This window comes from Onychomys torridus, chromosome 3 (assembly GCF_903995425.1).
Source record: "Onychomys torridus chromosome 3, mOncTor1.1, whole genome shotgun sequence".
Taxonomy (NCBI): domain Eukaryota; kingdom Metazoa; phylum Chordata; class Mammalia; order Rodentia; family Cricetidae; genus Onychomys; species Onychomys torridus.
In genome coordinates, this window is record NC_050445.1 from 153,635,672 (window position 1) to 153,649,315 (window position 13,644).

General features: G+C 40.8%; 1 protein-coding gene across 5 annotated transcripts in view; it reads right to left on the reverse strand.

Moving 5' to 3' along the window:
• Abcc9 (ATP binding cassette subfamily C member 9) overlaps window positions 1–13,644 on the reverse strand; it is a 117,575-nt gene that overhangs the window by 40,554 nt on the left and 63,377 nt on the right. For 4 of the 5 annotated variants that reach the window (XM_036182183.1, XM_036182184.1, XM_036182180.1 and 1 more), the window contains exons 19-24: window positions 13,405–13,443; window positions 11,616–11,717; window positions 9,075–9,159; window positions 8,194–8,274; window positions 3,760–3,897; window positions 3,526–3,651 (exon numbers count right to left, since the gene is read on the reverse strand). In XM_036182183.1, the coding sequence (XP_036038076.1) occupies window positions 3,526–3,651; window positions 3,760–3,897; window positions 8,194–8,274; window positions 9,075–9,159; window positions 11,616–11,717; window positions 13,405–13,443 (571 nt within the window). The remainder of the gene's footprint in view (window positions 1–3,525; window positions 3,652–3,759; window positions 3,898–8,193; window positions 8,275–9,074; window positions 9,160–11,615; window positions 11,718–13,404; window positions 13,444–13,644) is intronic. The other variant, XM_036182182.1, reaches the window with a different exon arrangement.

Here is a 13,644-nt window from a genome sequence, read left to right on the forward strand (position 1 = left end):
TGGTCCCTCTGCCCCTATTTTTTGAGGCAGGGTCTTTTGTTGAACTCGAAGCTCACTAGTTTGGTTAGACGGCTGTGCCACCAACCCCAAGGATCCTCCTGTCTCTACCTCCTAGCTCTGGGATTACAGACACACACACACACTGCTATGCCTGGCTTTTTATGTAAGTCCTGGGAGTCCAAACCCAGGTTCTCATACTTGAAAAGCAAGCATTTTGGAAATCAATATGGTGCTTTCTTAGAAAATTGGGAATTAATCTCCCTCAAGACCCAGCTATACCACTTTTAGGCATATACCCAAGGAATGTTCAAACATACCACAAAGACACATGCTCAGCTATGTTCATAGCAGCATTATTTGTAATAGCCAGAACCTGGAAACAACCTAGATTCCCTTCAACTGAAGAATGGATAAATAAAATGTGGTACATATACACAATGGAGTACTACTCAGCAGAGAAAAATAATGACATCATGAGGTTTGCAGGCAAATGGATGGAATTAGAAAAAATCATCCTGAGTGAGGTAATCCAGACTCAGAAAGACAAATATGGTATGTACTCACTCATAAGTAGATACTAAATATAAAGCAAAGGATAACCAGACTGCAGCTCACAACTCCAGGGAGGCTACCTAGTAAAGAGGACCCTAAGGAAGACACAGGGATTGCCCAATGACAGAGAAATGGATGAGATCTACATGAGCAACCTGGACATGGGGGTGGGTAATGGAGGGCAAAGGTCAGGGGAAAGAGAGCTTAGGGGAGCAGGAGGTCCCAGATGGATCAGGAACAGCGTGGGAGAACAAGGAAAGGGATACCATGAGAAATGAAGACCCCATGGGAACAGGAAGAAACAAAGTGCTGGAGAGGTCCCCAGAAATCCACAAAGACACTTCCACTATAGACTACTGGCAATGGTCGAGAGAAAGCCCGAACTGACCTAGTCTGGTGATAGGATAGCCAAACACCCTAACTGTCGTGCTAGAACTCTCATCCAGTGACTGATGGAAGCAGATACAGAGATCCATGGCCGGGCCCCAAGTGGAGCTCCACAAGTCCAATTGTCAAAAGAGAGGAGGAATTGTATGAGTGAGAATTGTTGAGACCAAGATTGGAAAAAGCACAGGGACAAATAGCCAAACTAGTGGAAACAGATGAACTGTGAACAAACACTTGAGGAGCCCCCATGGAACTGGATCCGGCTTCCTGGATAAGACAGTTCATTAGCTTGAACTATTTAGGAGGCCCCCAGGCAGTGGGACCAGGACCTGTCCTTGGTGCATGAGCTGGCTTCCTAGAACCTAGGGCCTATGCTGAGACATTTTGCTCAGCCTTGGTGTAGGGAGGAGGAGACTGGACCTGCCTCAACTAATCTACCAGGCTGGGCTGACTCCCCAGGAGAGACCTTGCCTTGGAGGAGGTGGGAATGAAGGGGAGGACTAGGAGGGGAGGCTGGGGGGTGGAAAGAGGGAGGACAGGGGAATCTGTGACTGATATGTAAAATTAAATTAATTATAAAATTTTAAAAACAAACAAACAAACAAATAAGCATTTTGCCTCCTCCCCAGCCCTGTGGAGGAATTTCTCTCCAGCTTTGGATAGGAATTCCAGGCAGGTGCTGGATTCAGTCTGGCTTCTCCTGGCCTCCTTTCTACTTCCCAGCAGGCTTTGCCATGGCCACGCCCTAACTTGTTCCACATCTCCTATGCTTGATAGACACACTATCTCTCTTTGATTAGGAAGCTGTGCTATCCCAAGTGATCACTTTATCTCTAAACGTAACTGAATAGACTTTCTTCCTGGCTGCCTTAAAGGACATCACTGTCCCACTCAACCAACTGTGCTCTCTGTCTCTGCCTCTGTCTCTCTCTCTCTCCTTTCCAGATCCTTCTTTCCAAAGTTAACAATACATTTTCCTGCTCCTGGACCTGACACCCTTTTATTCTACCCCTGGCAGTGAGATCACTAAACGATGCTGTTTGGAGTCACCTCAGGATACTTCTCATCAGCCCTCACACCCCTGCTTCCTTGGGCACTGGCAATGAACACTGTGATATGTTCCCTAACACCCTAAGTCTGATGGTCCTGTCATCCCTCTTATTCCCTGCAGAGATTGCACACATGTGTTTTTCTTCCTTGGAGGGATTTGCTTTTGAGATCTTCAGAAAGTCACAGGACAGAGAAATTTTGAGAAATGTGTGGCTTTTTGATCTTTCTTTCTCTATGGAAGTATAGATTCTATTTTTCTTTCTTAAAACAACACAATCTGATTTTTAAGAAACTGGCTAATATAACTGCTTTATTTTTTTAAAGCTCATTTCTGGCCACTGTACTAAATTCTGGAAACATCTCAGGGTAAATCCCAAAACAAAAGTTATCAGAGATTTGAAAATTCAATCTCCTATTTCTTTTCCCAATCATGAATTGAACTGAATCTGATTTCTAAGTCTATTATGTGTCATTTAATATGGTTGCACTGTGGTACAGCTACACTGGATATGGACCTGGGTTTTAATCACATCAGTACCATTAGTAAATGCTGTGAAGCTCAGGCACATTATTTGACTTCTCTGGGCCCCAGTTTTCTCTTCTGTAAAGATGAGAAAATGTTTTCTGTGCTTACTCGTCATGACTTTTCATGAGCACTAAGTGAGAGTGTTAGGAAGTCTTTGTAGAGTCTAAAGAAGATAAAAAATAGTATATTTTTCTTTCTGTTAAGCTTCATTCACAATCAGGGTTATTTAAGACACACCCATTGACTCCAGCCAGAGCTCACAGCTTTCTGTCTTTCAGAATCACCTTGGCTTTTGTCTTGACTGTGATTGTCTGATTGTAGGCAATGCATGAACACGATCTCATCATATGTGATTAAAGAAGAGATAAATTAGAAAAATAAGGAAAGCCTCAGGCGTGGTAAATAGCTCATTCAACTTGTAGCTACACACATAACTCCAAATAGTTCAGAGCCCAAACACGGATAGTACTTCGTCCAAAGACAGTACAGGGCAGGGGCTGGGGAGGTAGCTCCATGGAGAGGACTGCTTGCCGCACAAACAGGAGGGTCTGAATCTCAGCACCCACATAAAAAGCCAGGGGTGGCCATTCACACCTGGAACCCCAGCATTGTGTGTGAAGACAGGAACAACGATGGTGTGTGTGGTCACCTAGATCCAGGTTCGGTGAGAGACCCTCTCTCAAGGGAATAAAGCAGAGAGACAGAAAGAGACACCAAATGTGCTCCTCTTGTCTGTACACATGTGGCTGTGGGTGTGCATGCCTAGTATACACACATACATGCACCATGCATGCAATACACGCTGGAAAGCCAATAAATAAACAAGCAAATAATAAACAAATAGTAATGTAGTAGTAATAAAAAATGTAGTAGGTTCAAAGTAGCCTGTTCAATAACTACAAGCAAAGATGCTTCAAAAGAAGGCTATCACAGAATAGCACGTATCTTACAAAGCACAGTGCTTCCTTCAAAGCACTCCTGGTAATTACAATAAACGCTCTGACCCTTACCTTTTCTAATTCTTGATCTTGTCGATTCATGAGAGTTTTCCAGTGTTCATAAAGCTCCACGTCTTTGGTCTGAATGTCTTTCAAAGTCCCTTCTCTTAACACACTCCCATCCTTCATGGCTATGATCTAAGGAAAGAGTGCATGAGCAGAAATGTAGCAGACATAACTTGGTCTCAGAAAGTATTCCTTGGTGTCTCTAAGATATGACTGTCACACAAACTCAGGAAGTCTCACCCAGTCAGCGTGTGTCAGGTACTGCAACTTGTGAGTCACCAGAACCACCGTCCTCTTGTCGTCTTGGAGAAACTTGAGAATTCCTTCCTGCATCAAGTGATCGCTCAGGTGGATGTCCAGGGCAGAGAATGGGTCGTCCTGGGGCAGGGAGAGTTGGAATGGAGATGAGCGGCCTGTACTCAGTTCTGCTAAAAATGCTCAAAGAACCAATTAAAAGATGAGAAAAAGAAACATGACCCGGGCTTTTAGTGGAGAAATGAGGGTGCCTGGTTGCCTGAAACATGTCTTCCTTGTTTATTTTTTTGTTGTTCTCCTGCTTGTTTAATATGCAAACCAGTATCTACATATGGGCCTAAAGAGGGAGTGGCTGGATTCTTACCAAGTCCACATACTGGGGCACATACTCATATGGGTAGAAATTATGACTCTGAAAGAATTTAGCACATTCCTGTTACCTATACACTTAAACTTGATTGATTGATTGATTGATTATGTAGACAATGAAATAAAGGAATTATATTTAGAAGTTAGAGTCAGTTTATATGTGCAGCCATTATAGCGTGCAATTAAATCAGCTCAATATTTATTCTGCATTCAGTTATTTGCTGCTCAATAAACAGAAACAATAAGTGTTGGTTATATTAAAGTATTTAAGAGCAATCTTATAAAAACAAAAATTAGTAAAGTAATTATAGTTTTTTAGATAATCATAGTTACTGATAGATGGGTAAATTAATGAGTATCCTTAGATGGCCTTTATATTAATACATTAGTAACTGAGATAGATGTACAGTAGTTTATTTAAACCATTGAAATACAGGGATATTCTAGATAATGGAATCATTAGAAATATAATTGTCATTATATATGTATATGTATGTGTATACAGGTATATAGCATATACAGGTATAAATATATGTTTATATGTTATCTGGGTTTACCAATTTATTTTAGAAAGTAATAAATAATTTGATTAGTTGACAGAATTTTCTGGAATATTCTAAAATATTTTTCATGATATTGAAATGTTTCAAAATCTTTCTGAACCTTTGGGTCATTTTTATGAATACCAACTATTTCTAAGATATACCATGAAATAGAACATCCAAGAGATTAATCTATCTGCCTGTTGCCCAATAATTTGGATCTGGAAAGATGGCTCAGAGGTTAGGAGCCCGGGTGGCCTTTCTAAAGGACAGATTACTTGAAATGAAAGTGTGTGTAGCAAAAATAAACCATTCTAAGATACATTGTTCCCGTGCTGGGGAAAAGACCTAAACACTCTCAGGGTACCACTGGCAGGGCTTACCTCCTTCCCCCAGAAGTGCTGTAGTAAGAGTTTAATTACAAGCTTTACTAGCCAATCACTGCTTTTGAAAATTCCGATAACTATTATAGGGGATAAACTGATTGCTTTTGACACAATTTCTGCTTCTGGTTCCTGTAAGACCCAGAGCATCTTTTGTTATACAGACCAAATAGCCCTAATCATTTGTATAAGAAATTTTTCATATGGAAAAAAGATACAAGTTAGAAATTAGTTTTTATAGTAACTCAGGTCAATTTTCCACACAATTCTGAATTGAAATGTCATTAAGACAGTAAGCAGAGTGCTGTAAATGAGAGAGCTGAAATGTAGTTAACCTCCCCCCCCCCCCCCCCCGCAATGTCCCGGCTGTCACTTCATTTGTAAAATAAGGAGGATACTAAAGGGACCTGCCAAAATAACTCATCAGACTGATGCAAAGATCCAATAAAGTAATGTGATGTTTCTGAAATCACTTTGAGTACTATTCTACTCTCACTGTCTTATAAAGTTACGGTGGATTGACACCATGTGTCTCTCTCTAAAGCACCACAGTGACAGCTATGTGTCTTCAGGACTCATCACTAAGGAAATCATGATGATTCAAAGGTCCAGCTCCAGTCAGCCAGTGGCTCAGGCCAGCCATCCCAGCTACTCAAGAGGTTGAAGCAAAAGGGTCATAAATTTAAGATTTGTCTGGCCCATAAAATGAGTACAAAATCAGTTTGAGTAACTTAGCAAAATATCTATTTGAGATAAATTTATCTCAAAATAAAAAGAAGATTGAGGACATAGCTCAGTGGCAGAGTGCTTGCCCGGCATCCACAAAGTCGTGTGTTCAATCTGAAGACTAGGAAAAGCACAAGCTATGAAATCAAATTACTTTACATGGTACAGTGATTAGTTTAAACTCTCAACTGACACAATGTATAGTCACCTGGGAAGAAAATCTCAGTGGGATGTCTAGGTCAGGTTGGCCCCTGGACAGCTCTATGGGGAATTGTCTTGATTACATTAATTGGTATGGGAGGACCCAGCCCACAATGGGTGACACCAATTGAAAGGGTATTGCGGCACTAGTGGCTGGCTCTGGATACCATGGTGGCTGGTTTGGTTGGTGCTGGATGCCGTGGGAGAAGAGTCACGAGCTGAAGAATCACGAGCCGTGGTTACCAGAGTTCCAATGGACTTTACTAGAGAAAAGAGGGATAGGACAGGAGAAGCCAGGCCTGGCAGAGAGGGGTGCAGAGAGAGAGAGAGAGAGAGAGACAGAGACAGAGACAGACAGACAGACAGACAGACAGACAGACACAGACACGGACACAGACGAGAGAGCACATGGGAGTGCACATCCAGCTTTTAGCCTAGGACACAGTTGCCCACTGAAAACGTAATAAGGCTCCAGAGGCAACACCCCCGCCCCTTGAGCTGGGCGTATATAGAATCCTTACACCATCCCCTAACTTAATCTTCAGGATTAACCTGAAAGAGTTCCAAAGTATCTGGATTCTTCTAAATTGATTCAAATTCAGCAGGAAACTCCAAAATCACACTCTATTTTGAAGAGTTTCAAGAGATACAGGAGAGTGAATGTCTAAAACAGTAGTTCTCAACCTTCTTAATACTGTGACCCTTTAATACTGTTCCTCATATTGTGGTAACCACCAACCATAAATTATTTTCATTGCTACTTCATAACTGTAACTTTGTTACTGTTATGAATCATAATATAAATATCTATGTTTTCTAGTGGTCTTAGGTGACCTCTGTGAAAGAGTCATTTGACCTCAAAGGGGTCTTGACCCATAGGTTGAGAGTTCTAAACCCTCTACAAGCAGATTTACAAATGAAGGCTAATGATTGCTGTGGGATGGTCTTTCTGTATGCTGTGAACATGTGTTGCTACTATTGATTACTAAAAAAGCTGTTCTGGCCTATGGTAAGGCAGGATAAGAGCCAGGCAGGAAATCCAAGAGAGACACAGGGAGAAAAGGGCAGAGTCAGAGCAGACACCAGCCTGCAGCCCAAGGAGCAACATGCCAGCAGACAGATAACACCACTGCCATGTGGCAATACATAGATTAGAGATATGAGTTAATTGAAGATGTAATAGCTAGCTAGTAATAAGCCATAGACCAAACAGTTTGTAATTAATAATAAGCTTCTGTGTATTTATTTCGGACCAAGCAGCTGTGGAAAACTTCCAGCTACAAACGATGGCCAGGAAAGGGACAAGGTTACATTCTCTGCTGGACTCTAAAATTCCCACTTTATATATGCTGGTTCTTTGGCCCCTTTCTCCTGTTCAAACTCAGCCTGATCAAAATCATAGCCAACACAATCAACAAATTCTGTGAATACATGAAAACTACCTGAAGCATCTTTAAGACATGGATTCTATCAGTGTTGAGCAAAGATTGTTATCATTTTAGGAGTCATCAGAGAAAACTCTTATCTGCAGCCCGAGCTGCACATCATTAGAACTGGAATATCTATTTAGATGTCCTTATATCCACCAAGGGTCTATTTTCTGAGCCTTATCTCTTTGTCATGAAATACAAAGGAGAAGATTCTGTGGAATTATCAAACATCATTCACACTCCCTCATTAATAATTCTTCTGGTCAAGAAACCCAGATAAGCTACTACCTCCAGGGACTAGCAACTCAGTTTAGAAGCCGGCGGTGACTACCACCAAGCCTGACAACCAAGCCTGAGTTGGATCCTTGGGACCCAGATGTTGAAAGGAGAGAACCAACTTGGTAATTTGTCTTCTAACTTCCACACATGCACTGTGGCAAGCAAGCACTACCCCTTCTTCCCACACAAAATGAATAAATAATGCATAAAATGTAAAAAGATACTGCCTAGAGTGTCTTGGTGCTTTTTTTGTAATTTTGCTGACACCAATCTGGATCTCCCAACTCTTGGTTTTGTGTGTTGATATCTTGAATTGTATTGTGAGGGTTTAGCTACTCTCTACTCTGTAATTCCACAAATTAAACTGGCTTTCCTTCAGTTATCTGACTTGGCTTTTTTTTTTTTTTTCTGATTACTTGGCTTTTTAAAGACCCATTTGTCCAGAGGGAGAAATCAAAGTATAAACAAAATTAAAGTTCATATTCTTACCAAGAAGACAATGTTAGTATTTTGGTAAAGTGCCCGTGCCACACAGATCCTTTGCCTCTGACCCCCACTCAGGTTGATGCCCTGGAAAAGAAATACCAGAAACACCAATTTTCATCATTAGTAAAGGATATGGTTGTAAAGATGACCCTTAAAATACAAGTATCTCTAAACATTTTTAACATCACAAATAATACTCTCTAATGCCAATGATCGATACATGTCAATAGTCCTTGACCTTTCACACTGACTGAGAGCTCTGCTGCACCAGAGGATTAATAACCAACACTCTTGGTGAGTGCCAAAGACAAGAAACTCCAAATTTTTAATGTTTTGTGTTTGTTGTACTTGGATGCATCCCTCTTTTTACAGAGCTTTTGATTTTATTTTTAATTATGTATGCACATGTGTTTCTGTATGAGGATATGTTCACATGAGTGCAAGATACCTGTGGTCAGAAGAGGGAGTTAGCCCCCTTGGAGCTGTAGTTACAGGAGGTTGTAAGCTGCCTTAGTTGGGTGGTCAGAACTGAATTTGGGCCTTCTGCAAGAAGGTCCAATAGACCAAGATTGTTCTCATTTTACACCTGTGGATGCTATGGCTCAGAGACATGAAGCTACTCATGGTTCACTCTCTCTCACCCCTACTTGCTGCTGCAAATCCTGGGTGGCTTACACAATATAACATGCACAGTAGGATCTCAGTGGATACATAAAGGATAGTGGTATCAAAGGATGCCTGTCCTTACATTTTGGTGCCTGTCACTGGGACAATAGGCAATTCCTAAGCCCCCAGACTTCATTGTGCTCTTCTGAGGATTAAAGACAAGCAGACAACTTTTCTCTATTTTTGTGCATTGCTTGTTTCAACCACACACAGCTCACCCTCTCTCCAATTTCAGTCTGGTCTCCAAAGGGTAACAAATCAATATCTGGCTGAAGAGAGCAGGCGTCGGTGACAGCTTTGTACCTTTGGGAGAAATGATATTCAGGGTCTTTTGAAACACAGATGTTCTCTCAAGTGTATAATATATTCTGACAATAGTCCCTCCCCTTCCCTCCTGTCTGTTCCCTCTCTCCCCTCCCCTTCCCCATTCCCCTTTCCCTCCCTCCCTTCCCCCCTTTTAGGCTACCCCATCTCACAGTCTCTTTTCTACTCTCATGTCACATTTATGAGTAAAAGGTTTTATTACTTATTTTAAAGGAAGCTGGCATCCAGAAAATATAACAAAACGTGCAATATTTATTTTTCTGAGTTTGGCTTATCTGACTTAGTAGATCCAACTGAATCCACTCTCCAGAAAACAATATAATTCTCTTCTTCTATATGATGAATAAACTCATATCTAAAGATATATAGTCTTAACTCAGTGGTTTGTTTTGAGTCTGTTGATCATGATTTGCATATTGCCCACAATCCCAAGTTCAGTATCTTAGACTGAAATAAAACATGTACCGAACATGTTAGTGTGACCTTGACTAGAAACGTATGAGTTTCTAGTTTTCCCATTTATCTCTCTATGGACAATGATAGTGGTGTGAGGTTACATGTACATAAAATAACTAGATTTTGTTGATGCACAGTATATATCTGAGACATCATTTTGTACATAAAAGTATATCCAAGTTTGTCTGTTAAAAAAGCTGGCATCTTCAAAAGAAGATCCAGGCAAACCCATAACAGAGCTGGGCTTTCTCAGGTGCTGTTCATGGAGATGTGGACTAGGCACTCCTTCAACATGAGAAACACAATAGCCACCCCAAGAAGAGTCCATAGGGAAATGTAGAAATATGCCCGGGTTGGGGGGCGAGGAATGAGCCAAATGAACTTTAAGGAAGATCTGATGGTGAGATGGTTCATGGTATCTGTGAGAGACAGAAGGAGGTTGTCCATTGTAGCCAAGTGGTGGTCCTCAAGTATTGTCATGTATGTCAAGAGAAGAGTTTAATTAAGCACATAAAGATAGTGCTAGAACACGGGTGAATTAAAGATAGAGAAGCAAAGGATGTGGAGATGCTGGAGAAATTATCAACTGTTTATTTAACGTGTGCATGTTCATGTGTGTAGGTGTGTTTGCATGCTCATGTTTGTTCAGGTGCATGTGTGCGTGTGTTCATGTGTATGCATGCCCATGCATGTGCAGGTGCATGTGTCTGTGTGCCCATTTGGAAGTCAGGACAACCTCAGGTGTCATTCTTCAGATACTTCCCACCTTATTTTTATTCACTGGCCTGGATCTCAGCACATAGGTTAAGGCTAGCTGGACAGTGAGCCTTGGGGTTCATCCTGTCCTGCTTCTCTGGTGCAGGAGCACAGACGCATGCCACCACATCTAGATTTTTTATGTGGGTTCTGGAGACTAAATTCAGGTCCTCAGACTTGCAAAGAAGACATTCTACTACTGACTATCTCCCTGTCCCTTGACTATTTATTGGTTCTAAAATATTCAAGTCAATCTTGAGCCCTCCCTCATCTGCCTCCACTACTACTCTAGAACTTTCTTCAACCATCCCTTCTTTTACACTGCTACTGTCCATTCCAAGCGTGTGTCTAAGTGATTCTTCCAAATACCTTCTTTACATGGCTTTGACCCAATTCAGACTGTATCTGCCCAGTTACCTTAACTTCCAAAGTGAACACCACATTTCCTTGTAGCCTTTTCCATTTTTATTTTTAGTTGCTATTTTATTTATTTATTTTTCGGGATATTTCTGAGACAGGATCCCATGTAACCAAACTGACCTTCAGCTTGCTGTATAGCCGAAGATGAGTTTTAACTCTTGATCTTCCTGCCATTGTCTCTCAAGTGTGGAGATTTCAGACATGCCCCATCCCACCCAGCCTGTACCCCCTTCTAAAGCTTGCAGTTCCTTCTTGGAACAGACAATTCCATTGAATGGGCGTTATCATCTCCCCAACCTGATTCACCCTTCTGAATCTCCTTTTGTCTGCCTGTTCCCAGACCCCAGAAGACTCAAATAATTTATCTTCTTCTCTCAAGAAGCCACACTCTCGTCTTCTCTCTTTTTCAGCATTCCTCTCCCCTTACCTAATTCTCTTTAACTTTCAAGATTCCAGCTTTGGATCTTAAGACCCACCACTGTGATGTAGCTCAAGGCACAGGCCATCTTGTATACCTTTCTGGGGAAAGTGGTAGAGAGGTGGTATATTCTAGCTCCCCATAGTCACTAAGAGTCTCCATTACCAAGCTCAACCTCTGTCCAGTTAACCTTCCTATTCAGCATACTTGGACATGTCCCTTTTTACCTACTCATGAACAACTTATGCAGTCCCATCCCACTGTTATACACTCTTCAATCATGACCTTTAGTTTGGGGGGCATTGCCTCTCAATGGGTGAGTTGGTCCAAACTCATGGATCATGAACAGTTGTTTCAGTTGTAGACTCTGTATGTGCAAAGTTACCTCTGTCTGTTGAAAGGACTTCCAAAAGTGATGTTTTCCTCAACTGTAGCATTTAGGAGCCAGGGCTTCTGGGCAGCATAAGCCACCGAATACCTGCTTCTGCTGGGAAAAGGGCATACACAACACGGATTACACAGGGTGCTATGCTGAGCACTTCAGTATAACAGGGAAATGAGGGTTGAGAGAATGCATCAGAGACAGAAGTAGACAACTAAAGGAGAGGAAGGCCAAGGCCACTGACCTTAGAAGGCGATTATTAAATAAGCCACTTAAATTACAGGGATCAGAATATAATTAAAATGTCATGTGATGAGTGATATTTGATTCTTCTCTGCTGATGAAGCATTTAATGTTGTAAGCTGTTAAAAGAAAATGTCTTTTCTGAATTGAGATTAAAGGGTTATTAATAATTCACTCTCTTTAGTAGCCACAGATGTTTTGGTTTGTGTCAAACACATTTTATGAAACAGTAGAGTTTTTATAATGAACTTTAAGAAACATGAATTAAAACTAGAATTATGTTGCTTAATTACATAAATATATTTTAAAGTCATAGATAATATATAAATATTTCAAAATGAAGAACAATATCTAGAGGAGTCAATTTCAATGTTGAAATTGCACATTCAAGGTCCATATTTCAACACATATAAAATATTTTAAGGAGAGGACGTGGAGGAGGGGTAAATATGTTCAAAATATGTGTATGAAATTCTCAAAGAACCAATAAAAATTTTCAAGAAAAAGACAAAAAATAAATAAAAGCTACTAAATTCCTTCTCTCTTTTTTATTTCTTTAGCTTACAAATTTTGTTATATGCTTACCCATTAGACTTTAACTTGCAAACATTACAAAATGCATGAGCTGAAGAAACAGAAGGCAAAGGGACCAGGCTGGGGAAGGGAGTGGACCTCCACAGTTAGTTCATGATATGTCAGTTCTAATGACAGGATTCAGTTAACGAGGAGTAAGGTTAAGAGGAAGAAATGAGAAAAGCTAACGAGTCATTGGGAAGCACGGCATTGTAGGGCTTCAGAAGACACTAAGGTCTAGTGTGACAGTCATCTTTTAGATGATTACATATGCAGGAAGGCAGCGGTGCCCAAGTGTGGCACATCTGCCTGCCCTTCCCCTTAGTCTGGGGAGGATTTTTTGATGTTGAGGATCAAACCCAGAGCCTCTTTAAGCTCTTGGGTTTTGTTTTGCTGTGTTTTTTGTTTTGTGGGATTATTTTGTTTGGGGGTTTTATTTGTTTGTTTTTGAATAGCTAAAACACTGGGCTCTCCAAATCAACACCATCTTCAGATATCATTTGACATATAATCAGTGCATGTATTAGTTCTCAAGAGTTTTTATTTAATGAGACCCCAAGCTCCTTTACTAAAGACAGTTTTATTTTCAGCTAGACTTAAAAGACATGTGACCCACTGAGACAAAAATAGTTTAAACAATGGGCCATTTGTTTGGCAAATTAATTTTTCTCTTTCTTTTTCTTCCTGGTTTATTGAGACAGGCTACCACTCCAGCCTGGACTCAACTGGAACTCAGTGTATAACAAAGAATGGCTTAGAAATCAAGCCTGTCCTCCTGCCTCAGAGTTACAGGCATAGGCTTGAAAAGTTAATCCTTCAGTAGCCTGGAGAGGTTGCGAACACTGCTGTTGGAAACATGGTAGGCATTTTAAAAATGACTGTACACCATCAGAATGGAGGGGGAACTAGGGGAAAAGATTAAAGACTGAGGGAGAAAGTTATTCTTATTAAACTTGGGTGAAAATAGAAATAATACCTTCTGGTTGCTTCAAAGGAAGGTTCAGATTCATTGACACTGTAAGTATGGCAAACAACGTTCGTTAATGATGAGATGGAACCGTGAAAGGACGTGTGTGCAAACAGGTGGGATACAAACAAACACCAGAAATATTCCTCCCATTTATTTCAAAGACAAACTAGACAAATTATCTTCCTCTTTTCTGTATTCCTCAAGCAGGAAATAATTAATCACCAAGCTTCTGGATGATAGCAGGCC